The following is a 21,893-nucleotide window of genomic DNA, read 5'->3' on the forward strand; positions in this document are numbered from 1 at the left end:
AGATTTCTATTATTCTAGAAGTAATTGAAAAGTCTCGGGATGAAAAAGGAGAGTACTCTGCTGTCTTTCTCGATCATGCGTAGGTTTTTGAGAATGTGGAATAAAGACCTATAAAATAAAGTCACATATCCCTAAACATTTCTATCTGCTTTTCCGTGTTCAACATGAAAGAATATACTCTGATCTCAACCTGTTAAAGAGTGGCGTGTGTCACAAAGATGTATGTTGGGACCAGTGTATCAGTGATTTCGCCACAACCAAGATGGGGCAGTATTTGAATTACTTGTAATTGAAATACAAATTCATATTTTGTATTTGCAATTCAAGTGCATCTTTAAATGTTATTTGTGATTGGTATTTCAATTACTTGGCGATAAGGTACTTTGTAGTCAGTATTTTAAATACTTACGACTTCAAAATACATTTGAATATAAATACTTCGTAAACGACCGTATTGGATATCAGTTAAAATATCCCTGTCTCACAAGAGTGCCTCCCACAATTATTTTTACCATTCTATCGTGCAGCTCGTGAAAAGTAAATGAAAACTAAATAACATAGAACAAGAACACATAGAGGAAGAATTCATTCAAGTATTGAAATCAATTGATACAGCTTTACAATACTTTCAGGACAACAACTCTAGTGTACTACTTTAGTGTCTATAAGAACCAGATTAGATCGGCTGCAGGATTGCAACTTGAGGCATTATACTATTATTGCATCACAACTAAAAGAAAGCTTATAAGGAAGATTTGATAAACTTTTAAAGTGTCACCTGAAATAAATGGAGCCATATTGATGTTATACCAAAACGTGCACAGCTGAATCATGCTTTGATCTATCATGTGATCATTCACCGGTTATTATAACAGAAAACTCAAATATTATCAACAAAATAAAACCACCTTCTTTGCATAAGACCAAAACTAACTGGTCATTATTTAGAGAGACTACACACTCTAATATTCCTAAATTTACGTCTCAAAACAGAAAGAGATACATAAATACTAGCAAAAAATATAACAAAAACTATACAAAAGGCCGCATGATACGCAACATCTAATAGCGCGGCAATCAAAAGTTTAATTTATTTTTCATCTACAATTAAACAAAAAATTTCTTAAAACAGAAAACTGCGAAAAACCCGGCAACAAATCAGAACTGAAGAAAACAAGAGAAAATTCAACAAGGCCACAAAAGAGCTGAAAGAGCTAATAAATAAGGAACAAAATCAGGGAATTCAAAACTATTTAGAAAACTTAACGCCAGCTGACGCAAAGGAATATTCTCTCTGGAAAGTAACAAAGAAGTTTGAAAAACCTCAGCAACATAATACACCCATTAAAATTGACAACAAATACCTGGGCTAGGAATGATAAAGATAAAGCGGAAGTTTTCTTTAAACACTTAAAAACAGTATCTAATCCGTGCCCGTCTAAAATATCCGCAACAGAAGAAACTAATATAATTGACTTTCTTAACACTCCGTTTCAAATGGATCTGCCGCATGAGAAATTTATTGTTAAGGAAGCAAAATAAACAATTGTTAAAGAAATCAATGTTAAAAAAGCTCCTAGTTTTAACCTAATTACTGGAAGAATCTTAAAAGGGCTCTCAGAGGAAGTGCATGAAATTAGTAACATTCAGATTTAATGCCATGCTAAGACTTAATTATTTTCCTAGCATTTGGAAAGTGGCTCAAATCATGATTCCTAAACCAGGGAAAAAATTAGAATATGTCTCCTATTATCGTCCTATAAGCCTGTTAACTGTGATCTCTAAACTTTTTGAAAAACTATACATTAAAAGACTCGAAACAATCGCAAATCAAGGAGAGAGAAATATTATTCTAGGGCTTCAATTTGGCTTCTGTAATAAACACACAGAGAACAACAGAGCAAATACATAGTCAACCAAATTAACAAAAACTTAAACGATAAAAAATATTGTTCCACTGCATTTCTCGATATAGCTCAGACCTTCGACAAGGTGTGGCACACTGGACTGCATGTTAAACTAAAAAAGCTTTTGCCACATACGCACTTTTAACTGCTGAAATCATACCTCACAGACAGACATTTTATTGTCAATCAGGGTGACGAATACACCGACCTACACCCAATATATTAGGGTGTTCCGCAGAGCACTGTTCTTGGCCCATTGTTATATCTATTGTATACAGCTGATCTACTGACCTCAAGAAACACTACTGTTTGAACATACGCTGGCGATACGGTGGTTTATCATCACACGAGGATCTAATATCCGTCACAAGAAACATCCAACTTCATCTTAACAAAGTCGAATTGTGACAATGAGACAAAGTCGAATTGTGACAATGAGACAAAATCTACCCATGTGATATTCACCCTTTGTAGAACAACATGTCCCTCAGTAAAATTTAATAATCATGAACTGCGGAATGCATTCTGATCGACGTTTGACATGAAAAAAACATATAGTCACAAAACGCAAACACCTTGGGCTTTAACTAAAAACAATGTATTGGCTGGTATGGCGTATATCTAAATTATCATTAGATAATAAGGCTTCCTCTAACAGGTCAATTGAAAAGTCCCCGGCGTGATACATAGATGACGCTACTAGAATTAAATCCATTTGTTTTTAGTTACCTCTAACCCTCAAAAGATGGGTGTATAAATTTGACAGCTGTCGGATCATTAGTTTGTAAATTATAGCATTTTGACTGAAGCAACTTTTGTTATTGTGAAAAAAATGGATAAAAAAGAATTTCGCCTGTTGATAAAATATTGCTCTTTGAAGGAAAAAATACACAGCTGAAGCAAAATATTATCTTGATGCCGAGTTTCTGGACACTGCCCCAGGAAAATCAACCATCAAGGATTGATATGCTAAGAAAACATTAAAAAAATCCATCAAATGATTTTGAATGACCGTAAATTGAAACTGAATGAAATAGCAGACATTCTAAAGATATCAACTGACCGTGTACATCATATCATTCATGAATATTTGAGCATGAGAAAGCTCTGTGTAAAGTGGGTGCCGCACGAGCTCACTTTTGACAAAAAACAACGAGTTGATGATTCGGAGAAGCCTTTGAAGACGATCAAGCGTAATAAACCCGACTTTTGCGTCGATATGTGACAATGGATGAATTATGTTGAATAAAGAAAACTAATTTTGTCAAAAAATGTGTTTTACTATAGTAGGCCGAGGACTTCTCAATTAATCTGTTAAAGTCAATACTTAGGTCCATTTGGACCTATGGTATTGAACTGTGCGGTACAACTAGCAAATCTAACATAGCTATCCTCGAGAGGTTCTAGAATAAAGTGTTGCGAGTCATCATCGATGCCCAATATTACATCTCCAACAAACTGATTCGTCGCGATATCTCCTTAGAACCCATAACGAGTGTGATTCGAAGTCTTAGTGCAAAGTACTTTAAAAGACTATTAGTGCATCCCAATGTACTCGCCATAGATTTAAATGCGCGCGATAACAGTGTAGTGTATAGGCTCAAACGCAAACTACCATACGAATTGATTAACAGACACATGAAGTGAGATTTAATAATCTTTAGAATAAGTTAGAATAGCATCTAGAATAAGATTTCAGAGTGATATTGTATAACGGAAATCACATAATAATACTTATTGCCTACGAGCAGATTGTTGAGGTTCTAAGAAAATGCATTGAATAACTAAAAGTACTAGGACTAACAGTACTACTATAGAAGATGAGGAATATTATCTTCTTAAACAGGGACAGTGATCAACCAAAGACATCTAAAAGCTTATCATTCTGGAACACTAAAAAAATCCAAAAACACCCAAATTTAAAAAATGTACGCCTAAAATTTTATGGCTAACGCATCTTTATCAAACCGTGGCGTCAAACAAATACAAATTTCTTTGACAAGCACAGACACTATTGCCTTTCTACGAAAAACAAACACTACTCTTATTTAATTAGCTTTAAACTACATAACACTTTCAGTCGTTAGTCAAACATTATAATAATAATAAAGATAAGAACAATAAACCGCCAATAAAACGATAAATTAACTGTTATATAACGATAAAATTTACATTTACAAACGTTATCCCTACAGCGCCCAGCTAATTAACAATGAAATGATCGAGGAATGTTAAATATGTTGGGCATTCGGTAGACCTCCAACAATTTTGCCATGCCGAATTTAAAAATACGGAACGTTATGCAATACAAAACACACGTGTATAGTCTGACGACAAAACAACAACAGGCTAGATGCGTATTTTTGAGAAACTACTTTATGGTAATTCTACGTATTTAGTTTACCCCGAATAAAATTTATTTCTACAAAAAATGGGTACAGGTCTTATTTATATATTACTTTAATTATTTTGTTATATACACATATACATACATATAGATATATAAAGTTATATGTTGTATTTTCCTTCCAAGGTGGTTTTTGAAAAAAGTGGTTAAATCTTACAAGACTCGGAGCAGCCGGTATAGTTTGGATATCCGTTATTTATTCACAGAAACAAAACCATTCTAATGTAAGTATTTACCAGCGTTGGGAACTTTCGAGTGAAATTGATTCAACTATCGACTGTTTAGTAATTGTCTACTTTTTATTATCGACTGTTTCAGTCGCTATTTTCGGCCCGACTAATTTTATTACTATTTACTATCGACTGTTTCAGTCGTGTACTTTTAGTTACTATTTTCGGTTCTACTAGTTTCATTCGACTGATTTGTAACATTAACGACAGTCAGGTAGTCCTAGCCTCGACCTTGACAAAAATATGCCGAATTTAGGCTTATATAGATTTATATGTATTATATACAGTTTTATGATTTTTTTTTGGTAAGTAGTAGGGTAAAAAGATTAAAATTGTGAATAATAAATAGTAAAATACTCTTGACTGTTTTTATGGCAATGATTTTTTTAAAGTCTTTTGACTGTCAAAACATCTTTCCTAAAATCTTCAGAACAAAATTTATTCGAAATGTTCCAGAAATTGAATCGACAGTTAAATTTCTAAACTATATAATATTTATACTAAATATTTCTAATAAATATATTTTCTACTAGGAAAACTCTTTTCTTTGTTTTATTTTCTTGGCTATTAAAAAATACAAGAAAATAATGATGGTCGCGACACCTTTTAGTTAAGATTTATTTTGTCAGCAGGTGAGACAGAGAAATCGTTTTTACAATCTACTTTTATTATTTTATTTAACTTTTAACTTTTCAGTAGGACGATGCATTCAGCTAAACATTCTATGGTTTGAGAATATTTTGAAAGAGAATTCTCAACTTCTGCTATCTGCAATCCTCAATTTAAAGAATCAATATTTGGTGTTACAAATAATGCTGAGGCGATAGAAGAAATTATCACAAAAGAGATATGTTCCATTCTAACTTCAAAAAATATAAATACAGTACACTCGAACTCGAAATTCAAGTCACAAATACTGACGAAGAATATATTTCATCTGAAGACATTTGGATAAAAAACTAGCTAGAATGAAAGAAATAATTACACCAGGTGCTACAACAACTTTACAATATAAGCGGTATTTGGAAATGCCCCTTATTGGGCGTTTAGAAGACTCATTAGATATTTGGCATGCTCATAAAATGATATTACTTGATTTATATGAGTTATATGAGTATACATGTAAAATATTCCACTATACCTGCAACATAATAATTTTTGTTTAATTTTTATTTAGTATTTATGGTTATTGTACGTTTTTAGTTTTTAGGTTTTGTTTAGGTTAATAGAACCTAAAAATTCCTCCCTCACAATTTATACAGGAAAGGATTCGACATCTTCGTTTGACATTACGAATGGAAAAAAAGTCGAACCGTGCATTTTTTTGACTATCGACTATTGCAACCGTTTTCAGTCGATGGTTTTTATTATTGGAAGTTTCTTTAATTATGCCTAAAGTATAATTAACGTAATATAGAAGTAAACAACGCTGTTCGTTTCAGATTAGGCCTCATTTGTTTTAATTATTGCGTATAGGTGTCCCTATTAATTTTATTCTTTTTTCGGTTACCAAATAATATAGGAAATTATATTTAATATGTGATGGGTTTAGTAAATGCACTTCTTAACAAATCACTGACCGAATATTTGCAGATAATAAATACGTTAATTTGTGCAAGTAGAGTTAAAATGATTCTTGCAAAGAGTATTAACAGTTATAAAATAGATTCATAGAATTTTAATTCCTCATTTGTTGGTGAGTTGCGGGACATAAGACAGGGTAGACCGTTAGTAGAGTAGTAGTTTACTTTATAGAACTAAGTTTTGGAAAATAAATAGTTAATTTAATGATTGTAAATACATTGCTTTAAGTTTCACTTCCGAAGTGTAAAAAATAATTTTATAATATACATGCATTTCAAAATTGTTTTATTTATATATTCTCTGTTTTAATAAACAAACATAAAAATAAAGAGTAAATAAAGATCATGTATACTTATATTTGATGTTCTGAAGTTGATACAGTTCTGCAAATAATCTTACTTATGATACTTTGTTATAATGTACGCCACTGAGCGTAGTAATTTACACTTTATTAATAATTTGTTGAGTATTCAAAGTTAATGAAAATTAGATTTAATTAAATGCAATTTAAAAAATATTAGTGAGTGTTAGTTCTTGAGACAGTTTGTATATATTTTAATACAGAGACATTTATTACTTTAATTAATGTTATGTATCAAATACATTTCAGATCTTAAATTAATAATACTGTGAAAATAAGTTTTGGTAATATATAACTTTTCAGATTAGTCATTTTACTCTATCATGAGATAAACGAACTCATAATAATAATCGAATAGACCAAAGGGCGATCACTAGTTATTATAAATCAATGTTTTTGTAAGTGTTTATTACAATCATCTCGTCGATTGGTTGATTAAAAAAACAAAACAAAATTAAGGGGCGACCTGTAATAATTACCTTGTGAATTTGGTTCTGGAAGATTCTCTCTAGGTACCAGATGCATCACGGTGGTTTTTCCAAATGGTAAGCCTAAAGCCCCTAAAGTCACGTTGCTGTGTAAGAATCGACCTTGATATATGAGTCTAAGGATTTCGGCCTTGGAAACCGCTTCTTGACGCCAATCTAAATAACAAACATAAACATTTGATTAATAGAGAGATAATGACAAGGTGACAAATACTAGAAATGTATCCTATCTTTTCTTGCCACTTATAAATAGCTAAAGTATAGAAGAATGTCATAAACAATAGTAATTTTTATCAGGATTACTATAACATAATGAATCATTCGGTTCGTAACAATTATGTTTGTATTTTCTAGTGATAACATTTCCCCGTCGTTAATTTGTCAGCAATAAAAACAGTCTTAATATATTTATGATAAAAAAATCCTCTAGCGAATAAGTTGGATACTGAAACATTCATATTTTTATTTGATAATTATTTTGTCATTAGTAAACAGGCTCTTCTTTACCAAACGTTTACATTCAACACTCAATATCCAAAACTCCAAAGGATACAATATTTATCTGAGATTATATTGGCGGTAATCTACAAAAACAATTCCTTTTGTATCCCAATTGTTTCTGCTTTTGAAGTACTTTTTCGTAGGTGAAAAAATGCCAAATGACTTACTTGTACCTCGTAACAATGTTTTCTAATCTCACAACAGCACATTTATTTTTCATTTTCCTATTTTCCTAATTTCTACAGTTTTATATTTTAACTCGTTGGTGAATTATATTTATTTTCATAGTTATTTTTTAATTAAATCTTACATATGTGTGCTTAGGTACAATCTTAATTATGACAAATTATTTTATTAATTTTGTCCTGTTGTGCACGCTTCAATACAAACAAGGTGAATGCGAGATCAGTAAAATCAGAAAATATTTTCCAAATTTCATAATTAAATGGTTGACAAAAAATCTAACTTATTGTAGAAACATTCAACATATCTCCAGCTCAATGGTGAACCATATCAAACTCAAATGGTTCTTGGGCGTTAAAAGTGATGAACTGGAGAAAACCATGCTGCTGTTTACAAAACAGATTAATATTTGGAATGCGAATGGACCTAATATACCACAAAGATGCAATGAATATTTATTTACAGTGGAACAGAAAAATTATATTAATACATCATACAAAAAATAATTATAATTAACAAAAATAAACTAATACCACACAAGACACCACATGCTAAAGCACAGGTGCATGTCACAACCATTCCCATAGATAAAACGTTATGAAAGAGAGAAATTTAATGAAGACTATATACAAGCAACCAAAGTAACAAATGAGGAAGTTCATGGGCCAATAACAATGTCTGCTATTTATTGTCCACCTAAACATAACAAATCAAAATACTTCCTTGCTGTCTTAATATGTTGGGTAGTAGATTTATTGACTAAATATCTAATGTGGAAGGAGCTTAAATCGAAGCAATGAAGCCAGATAACCTAGAACATATCTCTGCTGATGAATCAACCTATTGGTCATCCAAGAGAAACAAAAATCTTGATACCATATACTTTAGTATTACAAAATATATCGAACTAAAAAAATGTGCTGTTGAATTATACTTTTATTTATCATATGATAATTCATGTATTATCGTATAGAACTCAAGTAAACTCAAGAATTGGAAGGAACATTTATTGTTGAAAATATATTCAAAACAAAGATTTTCAAAAAAAAAACATGTTGAACTCTATTTAAGTAATTACAATATACGATGCGATTTAAATATCTCAATATTTTAAAAAGTTTATTATATAATATAAATTAAAGCTCTATAAATAATAATTAATTAAAAGTCGACGACTTGGTGGTTAAGAACAATATAAAATATCAATAAATATTAGATCACCAATTTCATCAAACAATGCGGAGAAATGAAAATTATAAGATCTTGGAAACATTTTTGTACAGTCTGTAGAAACTGATCTATAGGAGAAATGGTCCTGGAAACTCTACTGTTATTGTTGAATTATTGAATTATTTAAAAAATTGTTAAAAATTCGACAAATACGGTGACCTTTTCACTAACAACAAAAGCTCTAATTATACAACAATAATATTTGTAAAGGTGTGTTATACCACTTCCCGCAAATCCACTTACTTTTTGATCTAAAAATAAAAACATGTTTCCCGAATTATTTAAATTATACTCTGTTCTAAAGAGCAATTGATTTATGTTTAAACAATATTTCTATTTTTGTATATACAAATTCACAAAATATTATTAACTCATATTGTTCATTTCTCATATGGAAAAAAATAAATCATTAAAATTATATTTTCTTTATATATATATATATATATATATATATGCCCCAGCAGGATTCGAACCCGCGGCTATCGAAATAGTAGGAGGACCGTCCCATCGCCTTTACCACTACGCCACCAAGCCGGCATATTTTCATTTTAAAAATCTTCTCCTAAATAAATATACATATAATAAAACATACGATTTTTTTTAAATAAAAATCGATATTTAAATTTAACAACAATAAAAACAATTAGGTAGGTTAAATATAAGTACGACACTTTTCATAATGTTATTAAATATTAATCCGGTCCCTCTTACAGGCCTTATTCATATACTAATACGCATCAATAATTTATCCCAAAGTGTAAAATAAAGCAATAAAAGAAATTCACAATTCGATTCATTACCTTGAATGTTTACGAAATCTACAATTCTAATGAAAAGGACATGTTACAAGGATGTATTAAACCATGTGTTAAATATGCATGATTATTAGAAGTATCAGTAACATTATTGATAAAATGAAAACTGTTTAGCATAGTTTGCGAGATGGGCGAGTAAATATTGAGATAAATTGTTAAAAACTATGGGCGAGTGTCAAGACCAATATGTACATAAACACAAAATAAAATAATTTATTTACCTCCCAAAGAGTTTTAAATGTTTCTTTCTGAAAAACCTTCACCTTTAATTTTAGACGTAACAAAGTGTATTAATATACAGTTACATATTTTTATTGGTACAATTGGTTATGTCAACAGAAAAGATAGAAACTTCTTTTAAATTATATTTTTAGGGTATCCTTTTAAATAATAAAGGGTCTTTTTGGACAATAGGTTAACGTGGGTTGCGAGCCAGAGGTAGAGGTCGAACCAACAATAATTATTACATTGTTTAATAACACCCACTATACAGGTTAATTCAAAAATCCCCGGCCTACCATAGTAAAACATATTTTTTTGGCAAAATTAGTTATTTTTTTTCAACATAATTCCCTTCAGGTTCACACTGATTATAGCGACCCTCCAACTTTTCGAGACCATTTTTATAGTACGACTTGTAAATTTTAATTTTAATTAAATTTGTTTTAATTTAACTAAAAAAAACATATAGATTTAATTCTAGTGACACCATCTATGTGTCAGGCCAGGGACCTATTTCAATTGACCTGTTAATTATGTTAGCTAGTTTCTGTTACCTGATTCCTGGCGTTAAGCCTGCCAATATCTTTATCTACTAATAATTTTACTTAGAAAATACAAAGACTTTTACTTTTAATTTGGGACTGCACCAAATATATACTGTAATACAAACTCATTAATATATAAATAGACATATTTATGAGTGTCATTACTTATAAACTTATATTTATTATTTATATTTATATATATATTTAATTTCCTCGTATGAGTCTTAAATATTTTTATATTAAAATTTCAAATATATTATTTCATTCTGAAAGAGTGTACTAACAAAATATTGGCATTAAGTATTATTATTATTATAAACAAGGGACAGACCACTTGTATTGACTGTTTCCATGTAAATAACGCGACGCTTAGATGGCTCAGTTTACACGCCAAGTTTCGTAGGTAATATTTGAGTGGCCAGACAATAAAACAAATCTACCGCGGCAAAAGTGACAGCAAAACACAGCATTTACTGGAGTAATACTGTTCGGACAAAAACAGCACAGTGGGAGCTCCACAAGGCTAACATTCATAAAAGGGCACAAAAGATTGAGAAACACTTTATAACGGAAGTCAACGCTAATTCGCGTAGAATATCATTCACATTACTGACTGGATTAATGTGAATGAATTAAAAAATATTGAGAATTATATATTGAGAAGAGTATCTTATATGAGCGCATGTGAAATAGTATTTTAGTTTATTCATTGGCGGCTGTGTGGTGTTGCGTCCCAGGATGTAGTACCGTTTCAAATAGAATGCACAGCTTTCCTAGGGATCCTGCTCTATGTCAGAAATAGCTTAAATAAGAGCAAAAGAGTTTGTAGTGTACATTTTATACAGGCTGATTACAAACCAAAATGTGGAAGAGCATTACTTAACAGGGATGCGGTTTCCAGTTATTATTTAAATTGTAAGTCTTTTCTAAACATATTAGTCGAAAAAAAGCAAAGGAAAATATTAGTCGAAATATGTCAGGAAACCTTATTGAGCTGAACAATGAAGTTATTGAAGCCAGACGGTATGATAGATGTAATTTGACAAAGCCAGGGACTTTTCTTACTTTGTGGGTAAATGATGTCTCGACTGTTCTATATAATTCCCAGATTATGCACAAAACTTAACTTATCAAGCAGTCTGTCAATATTTTATATCACCAAATGCCTGTATTTTCAATCAACTGTATGTATATATATATATATATATATATATATATATATATATATATATATATATATATATATATATATATATATATTGTATTGTACTCTATATTTGGCTCAGTTCTATATAAGATAATAAAAATGTTCCATATTCAATATTTTATTAAAGTATAATTTTTTTTGTCAGTTTTATTATATTACGTTTTCGAAATAATATTACCAATGTAAATTTTAAATATATCTAAATAAAATGTATTTTTAAACATTTATTTCATTTTTATTTTTACTATTATTATTATTGCTATAACTGTTATTAAAATAATTTAAATTTCCAGCTACTCATATTGTCAGTCGCGCCCTCTGGTTGCAAATCAACGCTGCACTTGTTCACAGGTGTGGTGGGAGATACCCTTCTAATATCTGTATATTTTGTGGAATAAATGCTTCCATGTCTTAAATGATGAAGTTCTTGACTAGCATATTGTAGCCAAAGACTGCTATATTCCAAGATGATAATGCTTTATGCTCATGCGTATAACCGAATTTTCGAATGCGAAATCATAAGAGACCTTTTGCAGATCCCAAAACAATCGATATTCGCACGTGGCAAGATCTAGGCTACAGGTGGACGTATCAAAACTCTCTCTTAACTTTTGTCGTGATGGAATACAACACATTCCCCATTCAAAATATCCTTCTGGACTATATGAATATTTAAAGTGCAATAACTTTTTGATAATTCGATGAACGACGATGATTACCTTTTAAACTCTATATATAGATATAGATGAGACTTTAGCGTCATCTATTAGAAAGACTAGAAGTATCTTTCTTACCAAAAGTATATTTTTTTCTTATTAAAGTCATTTATTATAGTTAACTGTACTAGGTAGTCGGAAGATGCTCTCAACTTGATCTAAAATCAAAGAGATTGTTTTTATCAGTCAATCATAAAGCCGATTTGGATTTATGGGGTGCATATATGGGGTTGCACTAAAACATCAACTAGTAATCCGACGCACCCAAAAAAGTTCTACTATTAATTACCGATGTTTATCGCTACGTAACCAACGAAGAGCTGAATGATGACCTCGAAATCAAACGGATTTATAAAGTGATCCAAGATTTCACCTTAAAACGTTAAATAAGGTCGCTAAATTACAGCAACGTGGAAGCAATACAGCTTCACGCAGGAAATCAGAAGTTTGAAGCGAACCAAACCACAAGTACTTGTATAGTGTACAAGTCTTATTCTTAACTCTAGCTTAATTAGTTTAGTTTGATTTTAATTTGGCAACTACATACTAATGTATTAATCACGTACTCGCTCGCTCGTCTATTAATGCAAGTACAACAGAACAGTAGTAATAAATCAATTTGTAAATTAAGACTGTACTAATATATCTAATGAAGATGTAATTTTTTAAAAGTATTATAGTTTTAGTCAAAATTAATAATTAATTATGTCTAACACACGATTTATCCATCGATTTGGATCTAAATATTTCACTACTGCTCATTCAAACATTTTATGGTTAATGATCCATTGTTTAGTAATAATCTATATGATAAAAATGGCTACTTATTATCTAGTCCTTGTATATTTAATATTTTAATCACAACAATTGTATACGTGCTTATATCTTCAACAAACATAAACACATTTGATAATATAAAAACATTCCGAATATATACCCTATCAGCATCTATATTATTAGCAACTCGATTGTTAATACTATTGTTAACAGCAAAAATTATATCATTGCCGCAACTTGCAACATCGCATTTCCGATTAAATATGAGAAATTAATCATTCATTAAATACTAATGAATTTCTAACACAATTATTTCATATTTAATTGATTTAGGCTTTACTTTTATATTTCTATCTAAGCTATTTATTTAGTATAAAGGCACCAAATAAAATTTTAACAAATCAAAAATGGTATCGATCAATATAGGCCTGAAATAACTTCGTCCAACTGGACGTATTGCATTTTTAATATCGGAATTAATCGTTAAAATCGGGACATGGGAGTATCCTTCAATTGTTTTTTTTCTGTTGGATTACTGAAAGAGGCCGTCAAAGTAAGTATTTAATTTTACTTCTTGAGTAAAGCATAGGTGGCGTTGTTCATTTCTCTAATCTAGCATACTTTCTGGCATGTATGATATGAATGCGTAAATATGGCTTTGGTTCTACTTAATGTATCGTCCATGGGAAGAAGAATGTTAATATATTTTGCTATATTTCAATATTTGATTGCCGCAAATTATGTAAAATGGAATAATCAGATACCAGGGTAAGGGTATTCTGTATTGATCTAAACAGGAGCTGGATCCAGGCTGGACCACGCATCGGCTTATACATTACAAGAGGAGATATCTGTTGTCACAATGAGAACTTATGTGTACATGTTGGGTTGAACACTATTTTAATCATTTGTAATTAAAATATGTAAATAAAATACACATATTTGGTAGTTGTATTTCAATTACCTCTCCGCTTCGTTGGCGCAGTGGTCAATACGACAGGACGGTCCTCCAACTAATGCGATAGTCGCGGGTTTGAATCATGTTGGGGCATGGATGTTCTTTATGTTTGTGATTGTAATTGTAAATGTATTTATAGGCAACAGTGGAAAACAGGTCAGGGTATAACCAACCCAGTCACGCCAGTAACCAGGCTAGATAAGACCGGATAAAAATATAAAAAAAACGTCTTAAAAATGTAATTCATAGTAAGTATTTCAAATACTTATGACTTCAAAATACATTTAAACATAAATATATTTAGAGATCTTAATAACGAGCGCATTCTGTAGAAAATAACGGTCAATAGCTTTTAGCCCCCCTTCCTGTGAGAGATTGTTTTCTTTTACTGTTTAATAGGCTAACTGGAATAGTTCTATTCTATTAGTATTTTTTATTTCAAAAACACTACTTGATTATTGAAACATACATTTTTGCATTAAATAAAGTTTTCAGGGATAGAACGCTTACTGGCACCAAAAGACATGATATGACGTCAGTATACAGTCAGTACACAATGAAATTAGATGCGAAATAAAAAAGATCATTTGTCTTGCATATCAATTATGAATTTTAAAGTGTATAATAAGGTTTGGCCCTGTACAAAGGCAGAAAAAACGATCGACTATAAAAAAAACAAAATGCCGAAGTATAAACAGAATAAAATGACGTATGCATCCTAGGTTGTTTGAAGAAATGTTAATATACTTAAAAACCCATAATTTTTTTGCGAATATAGAATAGATTGTTCTGGTCACCTGGAAAGTAAATCTATAACGTATATTTATATTTCTTCCGTACTTCTTACATCCCTATAGCACCCTTCACCGAACACTGACGTAATTCACTCAAATTAGTCAACTATTTTCGCGGATTGCTATATTTTCTAGTTCCATTTTATCAAATAAATTGTTAATTAGGACCTAGAGATGCAAATAAATTAATTTTTATAAATCAATTAATACCATTTCGTTAAACAAACACAACAATAGTGTATGTGACTTTGATTAACGTCATCATTCCAATAAACTACGTTAATTCGTTAACAAAATCGTATTATTTGACACTGTCGAGAAAACAGTAAACTATACAGAAATAATCTGCAATCGATCTTTTTTTTTCGAAAATTAAATGACTCAGGTCGTGAGTGAGATAAAGCCACCATTCTGCCAAAAATGACAATATACAATTTTGAAGTATATAAAAGGCCTTTATATACTTAAAAAGCCAATTTCATGAGGTATCATTCATTTCTTTTTTTATGAAATTTTCAACGCTTTTGGATCTAAATTTGAATTTTCTATCAACCATGGTCACTGAATTTATTTACCAAAAGTGCTTTAGAAAAATGGATTACAGTCAGTACACAATGAAATTAGATGCGAAAGAATAAAGATCATTTGTCTTGCATATAAATTATGAATTTTAAAGTGTATAATAAGGTTTGGCCCTGTACAAAAATTGAGTGATGAAACTACAGCCTGTCATACATCTAATCATCGTTCAACGAAAATACTATAAAAATGCTGGAAAACATTGATGTTTATTCAAAATTGTTAGTAAAGTAATGTGATAACAAAGCCAATGTTTTAAGAATATATACCAATTATATATAAGCTTTATATCTGATCTTTTCCTTCGTTATACGTAGCGCTTATCAACATACTGAGAATCTCCTTTTTAATATCATTATGATGTATGTAATGTCATAAATTATGACTGATAACGAACAGGAAGTTCTTTTGTTAGCTCACAAATTATCTTCAAAGAGTATTGTTAAGTGTACAACAAATGTGATTCCCATATTATTGTAATAAATAATTTAAGTTTATTACTTAAAGTTTATTTTAAAGTTATATATACATTTTTATTATCTGTTAACATTTTTCTAAATGGTGCCATTTTGATTCATTACTTATTTTAATTGGTATTCACATATATTTCAAATACTAATTAATGATATATGACTCTTGATGATTGAATCGATGTGTCTTAATGGGTAAATGGATGACTTCTTGTCACTTAACAATACTAAAACTTGGATTGTGTAAACTTTTATAAATGAAATATATAAATAAATTATTTTTTTTAAATAAGATTCTATTAAGCGTTTCTAATATAAGATGTAATAAAAAATTGATCAGTAAGATAAATAACAATATATAGGGCGATGGAAAAGTCCCGCTACCATTTTGATTTGACACTAAGGTAGGACAAAAGTCCCGCTACTATTTTGATTGTGCGCCATTTTGGTTATGTGACGTTTAGCTCAGTTTAGCTTTAACCATTGTGTCGTGTAGAGGGCCAAATTTTATTATGGATACATATACGCCACAAGAACGAGCAGTGACAATATTTATTGAAAATAATCGTTCCATTATTGCCACTCGGCGGAAATTGCGTCAATGGACTTTTGCCCCACCCTATATATTCAAGAGTGCTTTCCATTTTTCAGAATGACATATTTTCTTGCTGCAGGAAAAAAACATTGCCACAGAAAGTGATTTTCTTCTGAAAATTTAATAGAGCTATATAAGTTAATAATGATAAATATAATATAAGCTTTATCTTTATTTATTAATATAAACTCTATGAATAATGTTTTTATCTTCTACGATTCTACGATTTTCACAACATGCATCTTGAAGAACATGTTTGACACTTAATACTTAATTTTGACAAGATTTAATGCATGATTATAGAAGAAGTAGTAATAGTATGTAAGTTATAAAATGTGACACGGTTTAGAAAACAAAAACTATTAATATACTTTTACAAAAACCATCTATTCAAAGAAAAAAAAGGCGAATTTTTGGATTGTTTGATATGACTTTTGATATCGTATTGTGCCAATAATAATCTTTCTTACTTTAATTTATTATATTTGAATTAAAATGTTTTATTGATTTATTGACATACGTTGGAACAATATATATTAATCAAAATGTTTGTCATTAGTTTCTACGATGTTTATCCATCCTTCTGGCAACTATACTTATGCCGTGTTAAAAGAACGATGTTGAGACAGACATTAACAACACTCCTCAAATAATTTTTATCTGAAACTTTTTGTAAAAATATGTTTCAAAAATGATGAGAATACTGCAACTGCTACTTAGATACCTTTTAGACTCTTGTTTCCTTAGACCCGATAGTAGAGAAACTAAGAGTCGATGATATGGATGGTAGTTGTTAAAGCATCCATCATCCACCAATCCAGACTCTATGTGATTATAATTTATTAAATTTACAACAAATCCAAGCCTTCACAACTTTTGACATTTTATGGGTTAACGTTAGAAGCGTAGATTACTTTTACATACAAGCAACTATTATAAATCTTCGTCGTCGTTTGTCACCCGTCGAGGTCACGAACCTTCATTAATATAACTCAATTTCTCTGTTATTGTACCCGATCCATATGATAACGTTCGAACTACTGAATTATGCAGATTATAATTACACAGGCAGAATGAGTCCAGCAGGAAAAGTTCAGTTACCTTTTAAATCCTCGTAGAGGTACGAATTTAGATTGTTACGCCTTAACCCGAAACGGGATGTCAAAAGTCGCAACGCTCGCCAGGCCAAACCTATTTCCATAAACAATCGAAAAGTTCGGTCCGGCCGTGGGGAATGTATTTAGCTAAGAATGACTCACGGCGTGCTAATGAGACCAATCGGAATGCACATAATCAAAAAGAAAAAATTAAATCCATATATTACGTACATTCCAGCAAAGCAATATTGATATAGTCTATCCAAAGTTTTTTTGTACATACGTCTTCAAAATGTTTAATGTATTGCCTGCAGAAAATATTTTCCTTCTTATGTTAATCCAGTTAAAAAGAGACACAATGCTGTCTGATAAGTTCGAACGTGTAACCGAACTAGCTTGTCAAAATCATCCGATTGTCAAACGTATGCAAAATTCTTCAAGACAATAGTGTGATAAGAGGTTATAAACCGGCAAACGTTATTTTAATGCTTGGATTGTTCTGATAAATTTCAAATCGCTGCTTATTATTACTCTTATTGAAAATTCCGAAGCCAGACAGAACAGATTGCGTCTCTAATCAGCTACTTTGAACAGGAACGAGGTAATGGAGACCCCCTCTTGCCAGTAAAATTCGTTTGAGAGGTAAGCCTTTTTACTATTAAATATTAATTTGATTGAAATTATTTTAGCACGCTGCAGCTGCACTGTATATTAGTATGGACATGGTCACTGAAATATCTCAAAAAATGAAAAATATTATCTTGAATTCAACGAAGTCTGAAAAGTATCGAAGAGGTGAAATGGAATTTCCGTATATTACTTTTAAAAGAATATAACTTTTAAAAGCATATAATAAAATGAAGGAAGACTTATTAATTCAATTTATGTATTTAGATGAGACATGGATATTTCAGAATGGGACCAATATACGCAACGGTCACTCATGGCAAAACAATAATAAAAATAGTGTTATGACAACAAAAGTTGATGGAAAAAGGTAAATGTGAGAATAACAATTGATATTGTACTTCGTGCTGGAAATAGGAATGGTTAATAACACCTTCGGTTTGGATGAACTCGATAATACACATTGAAGAAGAAATTGACAAATGATGGAATTGTGAACAATCAGTTAATGTGGAAAATATCCATTAGAAAACAGATATGCAGATCTTTGAAGGATGTAGAACATCTTTTCATACACTGTTGGGTAATTATAGCATTCAAATGGTGTAAAGGTATTCAACGAAGAGGTCTAATAGAACTTCCAGAGATCGCTTTAAAAAGAATACAGTTCTTAAAAGCATATAATAAAATCGAGGAAAACTTATTACTTCAAATTGTGTATTTAGACGAGACATGGATATTTCAGAATAGGATATTGGGTAAAATGGTAAAATGATATTAAAAATAGATTAAAAACAAAAGATGTTTTTGCATAACATGTTTTGTTAGTCCTTAAATAAGGCTGCATTTAAAAAATGGCTTGCAATACATAAATTAAGTTTTAAATTTTTCCGGATATGAGATTATGATCTAATATTGATAATTACCGAGACAGGGTGATGAGAGTGGAAGCAAATAAAAATAAGTATATCATTAATATAAGATAACTGTGTGCACAGATATGTGTGTAATTGTTCAGAATATAGTATAGTTTTATCAGCATAGTTTATCAGGATAATATAGTTTATAATATAGTTTTATCAGGAAAAATGTATACAGGTAGTAACAGAACTAAGGAGAAATACAGTGATATCAAAATGACTTAACGAAGAAACACTATACTGAAAAAAATAAGAACTAAACGTTAAAGGTATATATTCTCTGTAATGAAAGTAAAATACATTATTTTAATATACAATTGTTAGGTGTACTAGGCCTCTAGGGGATACCAGTACATAAAAAAACGCGCCTAGAACTCTACCACATAATAGGTGGTGTGGAAAAGAGTTCAATGTAAATATAATAAAACAACTACAACCTACAAACTATTGTGGCTGTATAATTAATTGTAGTTGGTGTCCTTCGGTGATATGTGCATTAAATGAACTATAATGTTAAATTTTGTTTAGATTAGAATTTTGTTATATGCCAAAGCGAAAATGGACTAAAACACAGAATTGATGTGGCAACATTGCAACGCTTTGACGTCATCAATTTAGATTAAACGTATTATACACAGCCAAACTGATATGGACAGATGTTTCAATGTTCAATTGGAACGTCTTATGCCAAAAGCCTCTAAAGCAACAAATAATTTTCCCATAAAATGTCAATAATTAACTACTAATTAAGAAATATCCCGATGTAATCAATTACATGAATTACATTTAGACACACATGCATGATAAATAGATAAGTGTTATCAAACGTAGCCTAATTGTTAAAAATGTACTTTTACCAACAAAATATATTGCTGAAAATGTGAAATATTAAAGTAAACGACTGCTAAATTTGATTGTTTTGTCACTTTTCTACATAAGATAACAGTTTTAGAAGTCTTTTCAAGAAAATCTAAAAAAAAGAGTAGAAGAAATGAAAATACTAAGAAGCTTATTAAAACCAACGAAAGTAGAATAAAACAGAATAAAAATTGGCGGCAATAAAATAAGGAAAAACCAAATCGAGGTGGTTAAACAAAATAAAGTGTAAATTATTAGAAATGGAAATGGGAGAAGGCGAAATAAGAATCAAAGCCAACAGTCGAAAGGAGTGAAGGAAATTAGCTTCACCTACTACACTAACTAACTTCACAGATACTGGATTTCGACTTCATTCAAAATATTAAATAAGAACACTTCAAATCATTTAAAAAGCTTCTTTAGAAGCAGATAAATCTCTTTATGAAATTTTAAACCAATCATTCACACATGTAGATTGATTTCAGTCACTAACTGACCAGATGTGACGCTTATTGACTTATTGAAAGATCAACGTGCACCTCATAACTGTACACCTATAGCAAATAAATGACGCCTAAGTTAACAAAAATGACAACTACATAACTAAAACAATGAATAAATTCCAAGTAAACAAAACATATATATGATATGTAGAATGTTTTGATATATGATTGTAGAATTTAAACTTGGTTAGAGCATGTTGTAAAAACGTATTTTCATTCAAAATTATTTGATATATACTTTCTTGCATAATTCTAGTACTATCTTTGAAATTTCCTGTTTAGACATTTTAAAATAAATATTACAAGCTTATGCGAATTTTCAGTTGTTATAAATAGTTAATTATTCTTGTGACTATATTGTTTTCTTTCTACGACATGCTACATATTGCATCTGATTTGAGTGATGATAATTTTTATATATGAACAGGATACACGATGAAAACTTTTAAAATAATAATTACGTTTTGTATGTCAATTTTTTGCTTTTCGTCAAACTTGGATGAACCTAATAGTTATACTTCCTTTTCCGAAAATTATCATTCAAAAAACAAGCGACAGCCATTATAAGTCTCACCCCTATTGTCATAATAAATGAAGAAATTGTATATAAAAGTTGCATAGAGATACAGTAACTGCGAGAATATTCATTAAAAAAATTTTAAGTAATGAGGACACCTTGTTGACCTGAAAATTTTCATGAATCATTAACATTGAATGACATAAATTACGACGGTTTATGACAATATTGATGTATCTTAAAATCAACCTGCAGCAGCATTCGGTGAGTTGTCATTCAGAAAAAAAATTGATCGAACTAATCAACTTGTACATTAAAACAAAATGGTACAACACATAATATGATAATTTTTTCGAGCCAATACACTTTTAAAATATGTTAAAGAATTAATTTGTTATTAAAAACATAATAGTTCTTCCAACAAAAAACATCCTTAACACTATGTTAAACACCGTATCTGACTCATTCGAATATTACAAATTAATTAGAGAAAATTATTAACAATTTTCTTTGCTTCATCGTGTGGGGTACCACTACCATTTATCTTGTTATGAAAGTACCAGATGATGACATAAAATAATAGATAATGAAGGCCAGCACTAACTAAGAAATTATGTATGTTTTAGGAAGTTATTGTCTCATTCCCCTAATAGTCCTTTGGCAAACCTGTCCAGACTTGTATCCAGCAAAGTTCAACGACATGTGCGCTTGGTTAGCGCGATAAAGATTAAAGCCATTAGGCCTTTATCAAAAATGCATTGGTAATCGTAATAATTATATAATATTAATAACAAAATGTTCG

General features: G+C 30.3%; 1 protein-coding gene across 2 annotated transcripts in view; it reads right to left on the reverse strand.

Annotated features, from left to right (window-relative positions):
- Nucleotides 1–21,893, reverse strand: part of UBL3 (Ubiquitin like 3) — a 38,094-nt gene that overhangs the window by 13,661 nt on the left and 2,540 nt on the right. The window contains exons 3-4 of one of the 2 annotated variants that reach the window (XR_013007672.1): nucleotides 6,481–7,133; nucleotides 3,605–6,428 (exon numbers count right to left, since the gene is read on the reverse strand). Coding sequence is in view for 1 of the 2 variants with exons in the window: in XM_076417587.1 (XP_076273702.1) it covers nucleotides 6,969–7,133 (165 nt within the window). In the remaining variant the exon portion in view is untranslated. Of the gene's footprint in view, nucleotides 1–3,604; nucleotides 6,429–6,480; nucleotides 7,134–21,893 lie in introns of those variants that run through there. The other variant, XM_076417587.1, reaches the window with a different exon arrangement.

The sequence above is a fragment of the Rhynchophorus ferrugineus genome, unplaced genomic scaffold (genome assembly GCF_030347505.1).
Source record: "Rhynchophorus ferrugineus isolate W39M unplaced genomic scaffold, kcgeb_rfMv2 rfM11, whole genome shotgun sequence".
NCBI lineage: Eukaryota > Metazoa > Arthropoda > Insecta > Coleoptera > Curculionidae > Rhynchophorus > Rhynchophorus ferrugineus.